Source organism: Pelobates fuscus, chromosome 7 (genome assembly GCF_036172605.1).
Source record: "Pelobates fuscus isolate aPelFus1 chromosome 7, aPelFus1.pri, whole genome shotgun sequence".
In the NCBI taxonomy this organism is placed as follows: domain Eukaryota; kingdom Metazoa; phylum Chordata; class Amphibia; order Anura; family Pelobatidae; genus Pelobates; species Pelobates fuscus.
Window position 1 is genome coordinate 96,200,924 of NC_086323.1, and position 15,523 is coordinate 96,216,446.

Genomic DNA, 15,523 nt, shown 5'->3' on the forward strand with positions numbered 1-15,523 from the left:
TTCCCAATTCAGTTTTAAAAAGAATTTTTAAAATTGGGATTTTGTGAATCTTCTGAACCCTATACTTTTGTTTTTAATTTTGACACAGTATACCCCCAAGCGATTCTTGCAGATTCCCTCAGGATGACTGAATTCCACCCATATTTGGCTCTAGTAAAGTGCCACTGCGACCAGAATTTAGATTTCTCCCCCATCTGGTGTTTAGTGAAGAACAATAAAGGGACACTGTAGGCACCCAGACCACTTCAGCGCACTGAAGTAATCTGGATGCTATGTCCCTTTAGCACCTAGTGCTGCAATGTGAAACATCAATGTTTAACTGCAATGTTTACATTGCAGCACTAGGTCTGCCCTAGTCCGTTATCTGATGCTGAACATCCTCACGCTCTGCATAACAACCTCCAGCGTCAGATTTTTCCCCATAGGAAAGCTTGTCGCGGGATAGATGGGGCATAGCTTCGACCCAGCGCCTAGGTTAAGATAAGTAAGTAAAGGGTTTTTAGCTTTTATTTACCAGGGAGGGAGGCAGAGGGATCGGTAGTGCCAGGAATACTGCTCTGTATTCCTGGCACTACAGTATCCCTTTAACTACCTACACCTTTGCGAATTTTCCTTACTTTTCTACATGCTCTACTAGCTGTATTAGTTTTGCTGCCTAAGATTTATACACTATTCTGCATTGTGTTTCATCAGATTTTTACTTGCAGTGCGAGGTTAACGAAGTATGTGAAAAGAAGAAAAATTGGAGACATACCTGTACAATAATACGGTCCCCATCCTTGTAAATCTTTTCACCAAGAACATCAACAATTTTCATGCGTTCTGATAACTAAAAGAAACAAAAAGGTTGCAATTAACTTAATAGATATAAGAGTTATTTAAATCAATTTAAAAAGTAATACCTGCGTGCTGTACAGTTTATGGGTTACAGAGTAGTTAAAATTCTCACCTCTAAAGACTTAAGAATGGGTACGGACTCAACAAAGTTTTCAAACATTTTTCTTTTCCTGGCGTTGTTTTTTAAGATAATTCTTCGGAAAGTCACACGGTCCTAAAATAGAAAATGATCACTGATGAATGGGCGAAGAAAAGCACAACACACACACAACTATAACATTACAATCAATATGTTTGTTGCCAAGTAAAAAGAAAAATTAAACCACACACAAAACACAACACATAACTACCGCTCAGCCTTTCATATTTACTTGGCACCAACACACAACACCCTCTTTAGCCATCTTTATCATGCAGAATTTACACAAAGTTTAGTGAAGGCTAATGATCTAACACCATTGTTTTAGATACCGTATTTATCGGCGTATAACACGCACTTTTTTCCCCTGAAAATAGGGGAAAAATCGTGGGTGCGTGTTATACGCCGATATCCCATAATTACTTACCTGTCCTGAAGCGTGGGCCGGCTTCACAGCGCGCACCGCGGTACAGGAACTTTAATTTAAGGTTCCGGTTTCCGGCGGGACTGAAAGGAAGTGTGCACAATAGTGTGCACACTTCCTTTCAGTCCCGCCGGAAACCGGAACCTTAAATTAAAGTTCCTGTACCGCGGTGCGCGCTGTGAAGCCGGCCCACGCTTCAGGACAGGTAAGTAATTATGGGAGGGGAGGAAAGTACACTATGGGAGGGGAGGGGAGGGGGAGGAAAGTACACTATGGGAGGGGAGGGGGAGGAAAGTACACTATGGGAGGGGAGGGGGAGGAAAGTACACTATGGGAGGGGAGGGGGGGGGGGGAAGTACACTATGGGAGGGGAGGGGGGAAGTACACTATGGGAGGGGAGGGGGAGGAAAGTACACTATGGGAGGGGAGGGGGGGGAAAGTACACTATGGGAGGGGAGGGGGGGAAGTACACTATGGGAGGGGAGGGGGGGGAAGTACACTATGGGAGGGGAGGGGGGGAAGTACACTATGGGAGGGGAGGGGGGGAAAGTACACTATGGGAGGGGAGGGGGGGGAAGTACACTATGGGAGGGGAGGGGGGGGAAATACTATGGGAGGGGAGGGGGGAGAATACTATGGGAGGGGAGGGGGGGAAATACTATGGGGGGGGAGAATACTATGGGAGGGGAGGGGGAGAATACTATGGGAGGGGAGGGGGGGAAGTACACTATGGGAGGGGAGGGGGAGGAAAGTACACTATGGGAGGGGAGGGGGAGGAAAGTACACTATGGGAGGGGAGGGGGAGGAAAGTACACTATGGGAGGGGAGGGGGGAAGTACACTATGGGAGGGGAGGGGGGGAAGTACACTATGGGAGGGGAGGGGGGGAAGTACACTATGGGAGGGGAGGGGGGGAAGTACACTATGGGAGGGGAGGGGGGGAAGTACACTATGGGAGGGGAGGGGGGGGAAGTACACTATGGGAGGGGAGGGGGGGGAAGTACACTATGGGAGGGGAGGGGGGGGAAGTACACTATGGGAGGGGAGGGGGGGAAAGTACACTATGGGAGGGGAGGGGGGGAAAGTACACTATGGGAGGGGAGGGGGGGAAGTACACTATGGGAGGGGAGGGGGGAAAGTACACTATGGGAGGGGAGGGGGGGGAAGTACACTATGGGAGGGGAGGGGGGGAAATACTATGGGAGGGGAGAATACTATGGGAGGGGAGGGGGGAGAATACTATGGGAGGGGAGGGGAGAATACTATGGGAGGGGAGGGGGGAGAATACTATGGGAGGGGAGGGGGGAGAATACTATGGGAGGGGGGAGGGGGGAGAATACTATGGGAGGGGGGAGAATACTATGGGAGGGGAGGGGGGAGAATACTATGGGAGGGGAGGGGGGAGAATACTATGGGAGGGGAGGGGGGAGAATACTATGGGAGGGGAGGGGGGAGAATACTATGGGAGGGGAGGGGGGAGAATACTATGGGAGGGAGGGGGGGAGAATACTATGGGAGGGAGGGGGGGAGAATACTATGGGAGGGAGGGGGGGGAGAATACTATGGGAGGGAGGGGGGGAGAATACTATGGGAGGGGAGGGGGGATAATACTATGGGAGGGGGGAGAATACTATGGGAGGGGAGGGGGAGAATACTATGGGAGGGGAGAGGGGAGAATACTATGGGAGGGGAGGGGGGGAGAATACTATGGGAGGGGGAGAGAATACTATGGGAGGGGGGGAGAATACTATGGGAGGGGGGAGAATACTATGGGAGGGGGGGAGAATACTATGGGAGGAGGGGGGGAATACTATGGGAGGAGGGGGGAATACTATGGGAGGAGGGGGGAATACTATGGGAGGAGGGAGAATACTATGGGAGGGGGGGAGAATACTATGGAAAGGGGGGGACACTATGGGATGATGGGGGGGAATACTATGGGAGGGGAGGGGGGAGAATACTATGGGAGGGGAGGGGGGGAGAATACTATGGGAGGGGAGGGGGGGAGAATACTATGGGAGGGGAGGGGGGGAGAATACTATGGGAGGGGAGGGGGGGAGAATACTATGGGAGGGGAGGGGGGGGAGAATACTATGGGAGGGGAGGGGAGGGGAGAATACTATGGGAGGGGAGGGGAGAATACTATGGGAGGGGAGGGGGGGGAATACTATGGGAGGGGAGGGGGGGGAATACTATGGGAGGGGAGGGGGGAGAATACTATGGGAGGGGAGGGGGGAGAATACTATGGGAGGGGAGGGGGGAGAATACTATGGGAGGGGAGGGGGGAGAATACTATGGGAGGGGAGGGGGGAGAATACTATGGGAGGGGAGGGGGGGAGAATACTATGGGAGGGGGGGAGAATACTATGGGAGGAGGGGGGGAATACTATGGGAGGAGGGGGGGAATACTATGGGAGGGGGGAGAATACTATGGGAGGGGGGGAGAATACTATGGAAAGAGGGGGGACACTATGGGATGAGGGGGGAATACTATGGGATGAGGGGGGGAATACTATGGCATGAGGGGGGAAATTTCCTGGAATTTCTTTCTAAAAATGAGGTGCGTGTTATACGCCGATAAATACGGTATTTAAGAACTTGAAAAGGGACCCAGAATGATACACCCAGCTCTGTTGGACTGATCATTATATATATGTTTATGTTATTCCCTCAACTCAATGATGTTATCAAGTTATTACTTACATTATTGACCGTTATCAACTTCACCTTTCTCGTTATCACATGCAGCAGATAAAGGGGAGCGAGCATTTGAGCTACTATCTGAGCAACTATCTGAAGAACTGCTGGAATAAGTTGACAATGTTTCCTGTGTATTACAAGCCACGTCAACAGTTAGAAACCTTCTGTCGTTTGAATTAGATTCTGATGCAACTGTGAAGTTTGTACAGTACATTGGCTCCTTAGCCAATTCTTTCAAAAATAGTTCTAGAGACTCAGGGACCAAACACTGAGCTACTTTTATGTCTTGTGCTGAGCAATCTCCAGACCCCAAACTACAGGCCAACCCCATTTCTTTAACCCCTTATGGTCACATGACATGTGTGACATGTCATGATTCCCTTGTATTCCAGAAGTTTGGTCCTTAAGGAGTTAAAAACATCAAAGTCACTTGAAAATGTAAAGAGGTTATCACATTCTATATGGCATTTAAAGCGGTCATGAAAAAAAAAGAAAGAAAGAAAAAAGACATTTAACCCCTTAAGGACCAAACTTCTGGAATAAAAGGGAATCATGACATGTCACACATGTCATGTGTCCTTAAGGGGTTAACGACAGAATTACTACTGGTGCTCAAAATGAAGAACGGTAAGTGTAGAACTGAAGGATGAGGTACACTAGTCAGTTGACTGTTCTGACTGTTTCTCTTGGTCAGATTTTTTTTAAAGCAACGAGTTGGAGCACATATTGTTTAAGCTGAGCCTGTTTTCTACATATTCTTTCAAATCGATTTTGTTTCTCCAGTTCTAAGTTTTGACATTCTCTCTCATAGGAGACTTCAGCATAACCAATCCACTTTATTTGTTTCTTTTGATTACAAATAACATTCACTGCTGTAAGTACGTTCAAAGCATCATACTATTACTTTTGTTCAGTACATTCTGTGGACTGTCTAAAGAGAGAAATATTACCCTCTGACCTGAATTCTGCAACTAATTCATTAGCCACTTCTTTATAGGTTGTGGTGCCTTTTTGGCATACTTTGTCACAAACTTTTAAAGAGTAGAGAGTTAAACCCCGAGGCCTGTAATGAGCTTACTTTCTTTTTGCCGCCTGGTTCTGGATTCCATATTCTTTGAAGTAGAGGGGTTTCCTAACTGTAGAATGTTGGATGCCATGGGACACAGCAATCGTCTATGTGATCCTTGTTGACAAAGGCCATTAGCTTGCCAAGCAGTATCTGGAAGGTGCTCCTGTCCACTAGAATTAAGGCAGGAAGAGGGTACAACTTCTTCCAGTTTAGAATTTCCATCTCTAAGTACAGTTTGAGTTTCTTGTGGTTCAGTTGCCCCAACGCTCCTTGCCATGTTGGCAATGCCACTTTAAGAAGTTTTGACGACCAAAAACAATTCTGGCACGATTAATTATCCAGGGCACCAATCGTTCCCGACGAGCAGCAAGAAAAAAAAAGCTACATCAGAGCCCTCTATGTAAAGTCAATTCGTAGCAGTTGCTAATGTAAACCAGATCAGCAAATATAGAACTGGCTGGGACGGGCTTCCAAGGCCAAAACAAGGATACAGGGAGTGGCAGGATTAAACCCACCCTAACGGGGCAGTCAAACTGGTCACGGAAAAACAGTTTACAGAAGGAGAGAATACATTATTGATTGACCAGTGGTATATAGGTGGCATGTTGCATCAGTGTATAAGATTGGAGCTCTGCAGCGCTCGTAAGCCAAAGGGCCACTTTATGTGTTTTTCACCTCTGCTACCGTAAAGCACGCCTGGGTCTCACGGGAGCCCCTATTTTGCACGCTTGGTAATTTGCACTCGGACTGACCGCAGTGTGTATTTTCACAGCTCGCCTAAATAGGCTGCTGTTACCACAAATGCAACTGTGTAAACTTCCGGCCATTTTCGCGTAATATTAACAATTCAAACTACAGTCGGAGTAAAAGAATGTCCTGAAAGATGGTGATCTAGCATCAATATATCCTCAGTAACTGAACGCAAAGACTAGCACAGTGAAAAGGGAGTGTTAATCAGATCAACCTTGATAATAAAGACTGCAGCTGTTTGCCACTAAACTTCTAAATTACCGTATATACTCGAGTATAAGCCGACCCGAATATAAGCCGAGGCCCCTAATTTTACCCCAAAAAACGGGGAAAATGTATTGACTCGAGTATAAGACTAGGGTGGGAAATGCAGCAGCTGCTGGTAAATTTCTAAATAAAATTAGATCCTAAAAAATTATATTAATTGAATATTTATTTACAGTGTGTGTATATAATGAATGCAGTGTGTGTGTATGAGAATGCAGTGTGTGTATGAGAATGCAGTGTGAGTGTATGAGAATGCTGTGTGTATGAGTGCAGTGTGTGTATATGAGTGCAGTGTGTGTGTATATGAGTGCAGTGTGTGTGTATGAGTGCAGTGTGTGTGTATGAGTGCAGTGTGTGTGTATGAGTGCAGTGTGTGTGTATGAGTACAGTGTATGAGTGCAGTGTGTGTGTATGAATGCAGTGTGTGTGTGTGATGCAGAGTGTGATGCAGAGCCTTGGTGGGGGGTGGGCATTTTTATTTTTTTAAATTATTATTTTAATATTTTTTTTTGTTTCATTAAATGTTTTTTATTATTATTTTTTATTTTATTATTATTTTTTATTTTATTATTTTTTTTTCATTATTTTTGTATTATTAATGTATTTTGTGCATATACACTGAAGATGATAATACACACAGTGAAGTTTATATAATTGCCATTTATTAATTGTGCCTCCTGTTTCTCCAGAACTCCTGGTGCCCATGCAGTTCTTCAGTACTATATATATATAGCTTATGCTAGCTATCCTGTAGCCCTAGCAGAAGGAGTTAAACATTGAAAAACCTACAGCAAAGTGAACATCCAGCCCTATTAACATGTCTCTCCTGGGGGAACATCGCAGACAATGTCTTTGTTTAGTGGCAGATACTAGAGAGAGAGAGTTACACTGAGCAGCATCCGCACTAATCCTCAATTTTTTTCGTCCCCCCTCCCTGCTTGCTAGTTGGCCAGGGAGGGGGGCTCTCCTTCCCTGGTGGTCCAGTGGATGGGCACTGTGTAGGAGGGGGCTGTGGGGGCTGCAGAGAGATGTTACTTACCTTTCCTGCAGCTCCTGTCAGCTCTCTCCTCCTCCGCCGGTCCGTTCAGCACCTCGGTCAGCTCCCAGTGTAAATCTCGCGAGAGCCGCGGCTCTCGCGAGATTTACAGTGTGAGCTGACAGAAGAGCTGAACGGACCGGCGGAGGAGGAGAGAGCTGACAGGAGCTGCAGGAAAGGTAAGTAACATCTCTCTGCAGCCCCCACAGCCCCTGTCTGTATTATGGCAATGAAAATTGCCATAATACAGATAATTGACTCGAGTATAAGCCGAGTTGGGGTTTTTCAGCACAAAAAATGTGCTGAAAAACTCTGCTTATACTCGAGTATATACGGTACTAAATAAAAAGCTTGTAGAGGCACACTCTTGAATACCCTCTAACGTTTAATGTATTATTATAAAGAGAAATACAATACTTGTGGTAGCATCAAGCTAGTGATTTAAGTTTTGTCAAGTCTCTACAGTTAAAGTATAATAATATACAATGTGTGCAAACATCACACAGCCACTAGATGGCTATGTTTAATCATAAATGGAAGTAACTTTAAAATAGAAACTTTTTTTTTTTACTTTTGGCACAATCTTTTTATTGGAAAAACCATGCATAATACAGTGATACCGACTGGGTACCTCCGTCAATCGCTGCTTCCTAGCTAGCTGTCGCAGAGTACCATAAGCACCATAGCCCCTTAGCCGCCGCAGCTTGGCTGGGGTCTCGCCGTCACTTCTCACCCTGGACCAAACTCCTGGATCCAGCTCCCAGTGAGAAGACCTCTCCTTCAAGAGAGTATAGCAGGTACAGAAGTGTAGCTCTTACAAGAGCTAGTCATTATAATCCAGGGAAGTATAAGAGTATATAGCAATCCCCAGAGTGAATATAGCTCTCCAATCCCCCAAACATGAGCCTAGACTTCATGAAGGGTAAAACGAATCTGTTTAATGGCAGCCACAACTGGCCTTATATGCAGGTCCCCGTGCAAGGGGCACTGCCCCTTGGACCCGAGAATAGACTACAGTAAACGCATATAGACGATTACATTGGCACTCAGGTCCAGGACACTCCATACAAAACAGTTTAATTTCTCACCTATGCCTGAGAGATAATTGAGTCAGCACTGTATTAAACTCAATTAACTCCAGGCACAGAAAACCAATTTTTACAAAACCCCCACAAAAGTTACATCCCCTGATCTGGGTGACCTACATATCCAAAAATCACCTAGATCAGTTCAGGAATTTCCTGGAAGTCCTAATTTGATCGACCGCACGCATGGTCCTATGCCCAAAACAGTTCCAGATAGTCAGGGCTTGTGGTCGGTCTAGTTTGGTAGTTTATAACCGAACAAAGCCAATGTTCTCACCCAGGAGCTTGTTCCCCTTGTTCGTGGGAACGTTTCCACTGAACAGCACCTTTCTAAGTGTTGTAGAACCGAATGCAGGCGATGCTGGAAATCCAGTGGTGTTCGGGAGTTTCTGTGTCCGTTTTCAGTTCCATGAGATTCATGCCAAAACACCGCTGCCTGCTATTATGCGAAGATAGCCGCCACCTCGTGGTCGTCCATAGGAATTGCGGCCACCCAGATGAACATTCAAAACACTGCGATGGAAATTGCTACAAAGTAGCAATTGGGCTTAACAAGCTCCACGGTGGTCTCCGGTTCGTGCAGCTGTTCGGTTCCTGAACCAAATATAAAATCCAGGGGGGCGGAGCCTACGAGCAAACGAACAGGACGCCATTTCTGCCAGCTCTGACTCATATCTGATCAATCCCACAAATGTCAGCCAACCCGAGCCCGATCCGAACCCCTCACCACCCGCTCCAGTAAGCCAGCCGGCACTGATTGGTGCCTTTCGCCACCCAGAGACTACCCCAAAGGAAACGAAGGTCTCGGGCCTACCACACGCCATCGATCCCCGGACCTGGGGGAGTTGCTGGAAACCATAACGGCAAGAGGAGCCGAAAGGGCGCATACCTCTACCCCGATGGCACACACGCAGGCAATGGGCAGATGATCAACCAAACCAAGCCGCAACGGAGACCAGGGACATTGGAGAGCTGCTCCAGAGGCCTACTCCTCACAGACCCGCGTCCGCGGAAGTACCGCAAGTGGCGACACCCGACCACCCCCCGACCCGGGAACAACAACAAGGCGAGGAGACCCCACTAACCTCGTTGCAAGAGCCCCCTGATGACTCTGCCCCGAGAACCAAACGGGACTTAAAAATATTATTAGCAGACATCCACAAACTGCTGGCCGACGATTCCACCCTCTTAAAAACGGAGGTACACAACGGAGCAACAGAGGAAGACGTGATGGCAGTGCAGAGCCAACTAGCTAAACTTGATGAATCAATAACCCAAATGCAAACCACTCAGCAAACCGTCACACACAAATTAGCAGCAGTGGAAGACCGCCAAAGACACACCCATATTAAAATAAGGGGAATCCCAGCTACAATCACGGCAGAGGAACTCCAACATTATATTCGCATACTCTTACTTACAATCCTGCCTCACACAGCGGCAAAAAAAAAAAAAATCACCATAGATGGAGTCTATCGTCTCGCCGGCACCACCCCGCTCAAACCTACCCCGGGATGTGATCCTCAGATGCCTTACAATCCAAGATAAAAGCCAAATCATGACGGCCCTAAGAGGTAAAACGCCACTAATGTTTGAAAACACCTCTCTCACATTCTACCATGACCTCACAAAGGCAACACTTCTGCAACACAAAGCTTTTGGCACTGTCACTGCACAACTCCGAGCAGCAAATCTGGCCTACAAGTGGGGAGCAAACTGTACAATCATACTCACCCGAGATGGGACTACTCATACACTAACAACAATGAGTGAGGCACCAACATTCCTAAGTAACCTGGGGATCTCTACTCCAAACCCTGAGACAACTGGAACTGCAACAACAGGACTTTGGGACCCAGCCACGGTGGTCCCCTTCGTCCCAAGGGAATCCAGACTGCAGAATGCGGCCCCATGACTCTAGGGACAGAGAAACACTGCAGCCCGAAAGATGGATCAACAAGAGAGTCGTCAGGAACTGGCGAACTAAGAACTCGCTAACCTCTGGGGCGATCTCCGCATTTAACTTAATTTACCTTTTTTAGGTTAAACGGGCAAAAGATATTTGCATTTTTCTATCTCGCTATATTTCTTATATAATTTGGTTATGCTTTGTCGCTCTTAAAGTTTATGTTAACAGTTATATTACACACTCACCTTATCCACACCGCTCAGTGATAGACACGACACCAACGCCACAATAAGCTAGCGCAGCTACTCACTTCCACCGCAACCAGCTGGCGTCCTCCAGCCAAACACTCCCACCCCCGCGGCCCCCTTGGTTAGGGACACCCACCCCAGATGTCAGGGGCCTACTCACAAAGCGGCCTCGGAACAAGCTTTGGCACAACTCTGTCACCCATGAACCACACTCAGACACACAACACGAGGCACCTGTACATCTCGCCCATAAGCTCTATGGACTCATGACCACATCACAATAACATGTCGACTAACAACTAGCCACACTAGGAACTTAACCTGTCACTAGAGAGACATGTATACGTTGACACACCTAGCACAGATCAGGTCTACAAATTATACAAAGAGATACACATGTCATGTAAAACCTCTACTCTGTCCAATGTTTAACCATGTTATATACTACCAAATATGGTGTGTTACATACGAAAAACATTTCTTGCTTATGCTTTACCTACATATACTGTAACCCTGTCACGTTACCAACGTGAATGTCAACGCACCTCAAAAATAAAGAATTTAAAAAAAAATAAAAATCCCACAAACCAGGTCTGTTTTTTTTTTTTTTTTTTTTTTTAAAGGGTCCAGTGTCTTTTGGTAAGAGGCTGGCCAGCAGGCCCCACCAAGCACCCGTGACAAGGTTCAGTTTGTCACAAATACCTATACAGACACAATGATATTTCATAGGTACAGTCTGTTCACAGGGCAAATATCAGTTTGTGATTATAATACCCCACTTCCTCTAGCATGTAAGCTCATTGAGCAGGGCCCTCCACCCCTCTCTCCTGTGCATCCAACTCATTTGGTTACAAATACGTGTGTTAGTTCACCCATTGTACGGCGCTACATAGATAATAGTAACATTAAAGAGTTCCTCTATTTAGATTATTGGGCCCCCTTTTTAAATTAAAAAACAATCATTTGACTTAACTGGAACCCCGGTTCAAAACAGAAGGCACTGCTAAAGTTATATTACAGTCTAATTACTACAAAAAAATGAGAAATACAACTGTTGATTTTAAAGTAACAGAGGCTATAATTACCAATTCCAGCAGCTTATTAATAGCTATTAACCAATGTATATAGAGTTTTCGACACAATGCTGACTATTACTAACTGAATGATATCCTTGGGGAATGAAAGCTTCCCAGCTTGTGACACAGCCCAAGGAGTTGGATTACAGTTCTATCATTATTTAAAAGTGAAGAAAATTGAATAGTAGAGTTAGTAAACAGGAGTAAAAAGCTTTCTAAAATATGCTTTAACAGTTGTGTTCTCTGAAGACTATTCTGTCTGTAGAATACTCTGGGAACATAGAATCTCACACTGGAGGAAGGGCAATTAGCCAGTAGCAAGAAAGAAAAAAAAAAAAAAAAAGTAACACTCCACACTAAAGGGACAGATATTTGTTTTGTTACAATATACAAATATGACTTTGTTAACCCTCACCTAAACATATCTTTACTATAGGGCAGTATATAGAAATCCTGTCAGTTGATTAATATACTAACTTGGTTAAATGAAAATATTAAAGGGTTACTCCAAGCACCATGACGAATTCAGTGTTTTTAAAGTAGTTATGGTGCAATGCGCCTGTGTGAAACACTGCACATACGGAGATATTCGGTCTGGCTTCATGAGTTGTAACTCCACTGTAGGTTTTAGTGGTTAGAATACTTGGCATAATCCTTTAATGGTTTTATTTACCTATTAAATAAATGAGTGCATACAATATGGACTATATAATTTCATGATTAATTTTGCAGATATATTTTTGGGAAGGACAACATTAAACATTACTTTTTCAGTAGCATACAAAGGATGTGTCGAAAAATAGAAGGCCAAATACTATATATTTAATATTTATTTGTGGTCAGGGGAAATGCCCTATAAACAGAGGGGATAGCACTGGATTGGTTGTGCCGAAATCGACATTCAGATAGGCCTCAAAATAAAGAGGGCAAAAAAATAAATCATGATAGATCATGATAGGCTTGGTTCAGAAACGGGTTTACGTATGTACCTACAATAAGCAGATTTCCATCGCTTTTTTTTTTTTTTTAAATGATATATACAGGAAGCATATTGGAGCATGACAATTATATTAGAAAAGGTCTTGAATCCCAGTCGGTCCCGGTACACTGGAACTCCTGTCCAATATTTAACTCCAAGAAATTGGTGTGCATAGGAATCAAAAAGATTGACTCCTAATGGAAAGGAGGGGACAGACTATATGCCAACGTGAGACCTTTTGGATCTACAAATTGCAGACACTGGAGTAGAAGGTCTTAAACAGAGAACATTGATTTTTGAGAAATAACTGTATGTAGATATGCCCCATTTTTTAAAAAAATTTTTTTTTTTTATTTACAACCTTTAGAATTTTTAGATAAGTTTTTTTTTCAGAATACATTTTTATAATAAACCCTAAACGTACATACCGCCGAATATCGACGAACTGAGGCTGTAAACCACCTTCTTGTGACTCCCAAGCGACTGGGGCTACCGAGACCAACGTGTAGACACCAAGCAGGTGGATCTTCGAACCGGTTCCGACCCGCCCGATGTTGCGGCCTACAAGCATGGCGGCGGTGGGGGAGACGGCCACTCTCCCGCCGCTGAAACAAACTACGAGACAAAGTTTGTGCCTCCGTCCCCCACCCCTACGGACCGGCGGGGGTTATCCCAGTCCCCACCAACTGGACACACGTAAAAGCAGGGACTGCAGCTTCCCACTCAAGACTGGACTCCGGATGCTCAGGGCCCAGCCACATGGTGTGAACATCACGGTCCGCAGGACCTAAACCTTCACAACCGCAACCCACAAGCCTGGACCTTATATTCCAGCAATTTTGGGATAAGCTGGAACGACTCCTCACAAGGCCCTCCTGGACATATGGAGACGTGACACAGGGGTCGGGGAAGCAGAGACGGAACAGGCCCGTCCCGGGTGCTACACACCCTCCTGCGCCAGCACAGAGCAAAGCGCACCGCCTGCCCACCCTGGCCGAGGGTCGTCAGGAGATCAACTCTGCAGCATCGGCCACACCACTGGAGGCCCAACCGCCGCGGGTGGCGGCAGACCACCGGGGCTTGTCACGGCACCCCAGCAGGGAAAAACTCTGCCTCCATGAGTACCTGAGTTTGTGGCATCAGGATGTAGACCCCCACACAAGGCACAGGGCCAAAGGGAAGCCTCACTGTCCTCGCAGCGTACCCGCACTCCAAAGTCCATCCAGGTACCAGCCACTACATTGCCTCGAGAGGGGATCGGCTGAAGACACTGGCCATGACTCGAGAAGGGGACTGGGAATGTGCCTTCCACCCGGACCGGCACCTGAGGAGAATTGAGCCGCTGCTGCTGATCACTGTTAGACCCGCATAAATGGACACTACCACAGAACTAACGCTGTATGACTCAATCCAGCTCCTGCCAGAGACTCTCATTCCTGCGAAAATCCACAGCACACATTATGAGTCCTATGGTGGCAAATAGCCTGAAACGCAACTTAAGTAACTATGCAATGCCTGTTCATTGATATACCTTATAACATGACAACTTGACTTACTGCAATTGAGTGGGCATGTATGTTTACTGACACAAGCCTGATGTTCTAACATGCCTTACCACCTCAGACATGCTAAATCAGCATGTAATACATTTAACTGTATAAGCTTACAACTATGCAATCATTTAAAAAAAAAAAAAAAAATTTAGGCTGCGTTACTTAGCTAGCATGTTACCAACCGGATCATGTGATCCATAGCGTGTATTTTCAAACTAATGAGTCAAGATATACATCAGGCTAAGCAACTTAGTATATCTTGAACCTTGATGCTTAACCTACTCTGTACATAGACAGCTCTGGAGGTTGCTACACATGACTGTATGCCCCTCTTTTTCTACATATGTAGAATATTGTTAAAGCCTAGCATGTTAAAGGAACACTATAGTCACCTAAATTACTTTAGCTAAATAAAGCAGTTTTAGTGTATAGATCATTCCTCTGCAATATCACTGCTCAATTCACTGTCATTTAGGAGTTAAATCACTTTGTTTCTGTTTATGCAACCCTAGCCACACCTCCCAAGGCTATGATTGACAGAGCCTGCATAAAAAAAAAAAACTGGTTTCACTTTCAAACAGATGTAATTTACCTTAAATAATTGTATCTCAATCTCTAAATTGAACTTTAATCACATACAGGAGACTCTTGCGGGGTCTTGCAAGCAAGTAACATAGCAGGGGATAAGAAAATCTTAATTAAACAAAACTTGCAATAAGAAAAGCCTAAATAGGGCTCTCTTTACAGGAAGTGTTTATGGAAGGCTGTGCAAGTCACATGCAGGAAGGTGTGACTAGGGTTCATAAACAAAGGGATTTAACTCCTAAATGGCAGAGGATTGAGCAGTGAGGCTGCAGGGGCATGTTCTATACACCAAAACTACTTCATTGAGCTAAAGTTGTTCAGGTGACTATAGTGTCCCTTTAATATACAGATCCCTTTGGTATAGCATATCATTTAAACCTATTAACATACACAGTAGGTACCTCTGCTTGTTTAACAATCAGTTTCTCAGCTTGATGTGTCTTTATTTAACAGGACCTTATGATCCATAGCTTGTATCTTCAACATATAGTTCAACAACCATAAGAATCTTAAAAATGAGGCATCGCTACTCTGGAAATGTACCTTAACATTGCTAAACGATTTATCAACCCTATGCTGTAAATCTCTCGTACTTTCCCCCTGTTTTTCTTCTGTACCCCATCTTATATGCCTTTAATAAAAGAAAGATTGACAAAAAAAATAAAAAAACATAAATTTTACTTACCGAAAATTTCTTTTTCCTGAAGATTAGAGGCAGTGCTTATACCACAGGGATATCCAATCTGGAGGGAAAAAACAGGCAGGCAAATCTCCAAACATTTTAATCCCTCCCCTAATTACCTCCTTTCCAATAAGTAGCAGCTCCTCCTGATCATCCCCAGAAAATACATAAGCCAAATAGCTGCA

At 45.2% G+C, this 15,523-nt stretch overlaps 1 protein-coding gene across 2 annotated transcripts in view; it reads right to left on the minus strand.

The window, feature by feature from the left end:
- Positions 1-15,523, minus strand: part of PRKAR2A (protein kinase cAMP-dependent type II regulatory subunit alpha) — a 124,370-nt gene that overhangs the window by 9,100 nt on the left and 99,747 nt on the right. For both annotated transcript variants that reach the window (XM_063426232.1, XM_063426231.1), the window contains exons 7-8: positions 950-1,051; positions 755-829 (exon numbers count right to left, since the gene is read on the minus strand). In XM_063426232.1, the coding sequence (XP_063282302.1) occupies positions 755-829; positions 950-1,051 (177 nt within the window). The remainder of the gene's footprint in view (positions 1-754; positions 830-949; positions 1,052-15,523) is intronic.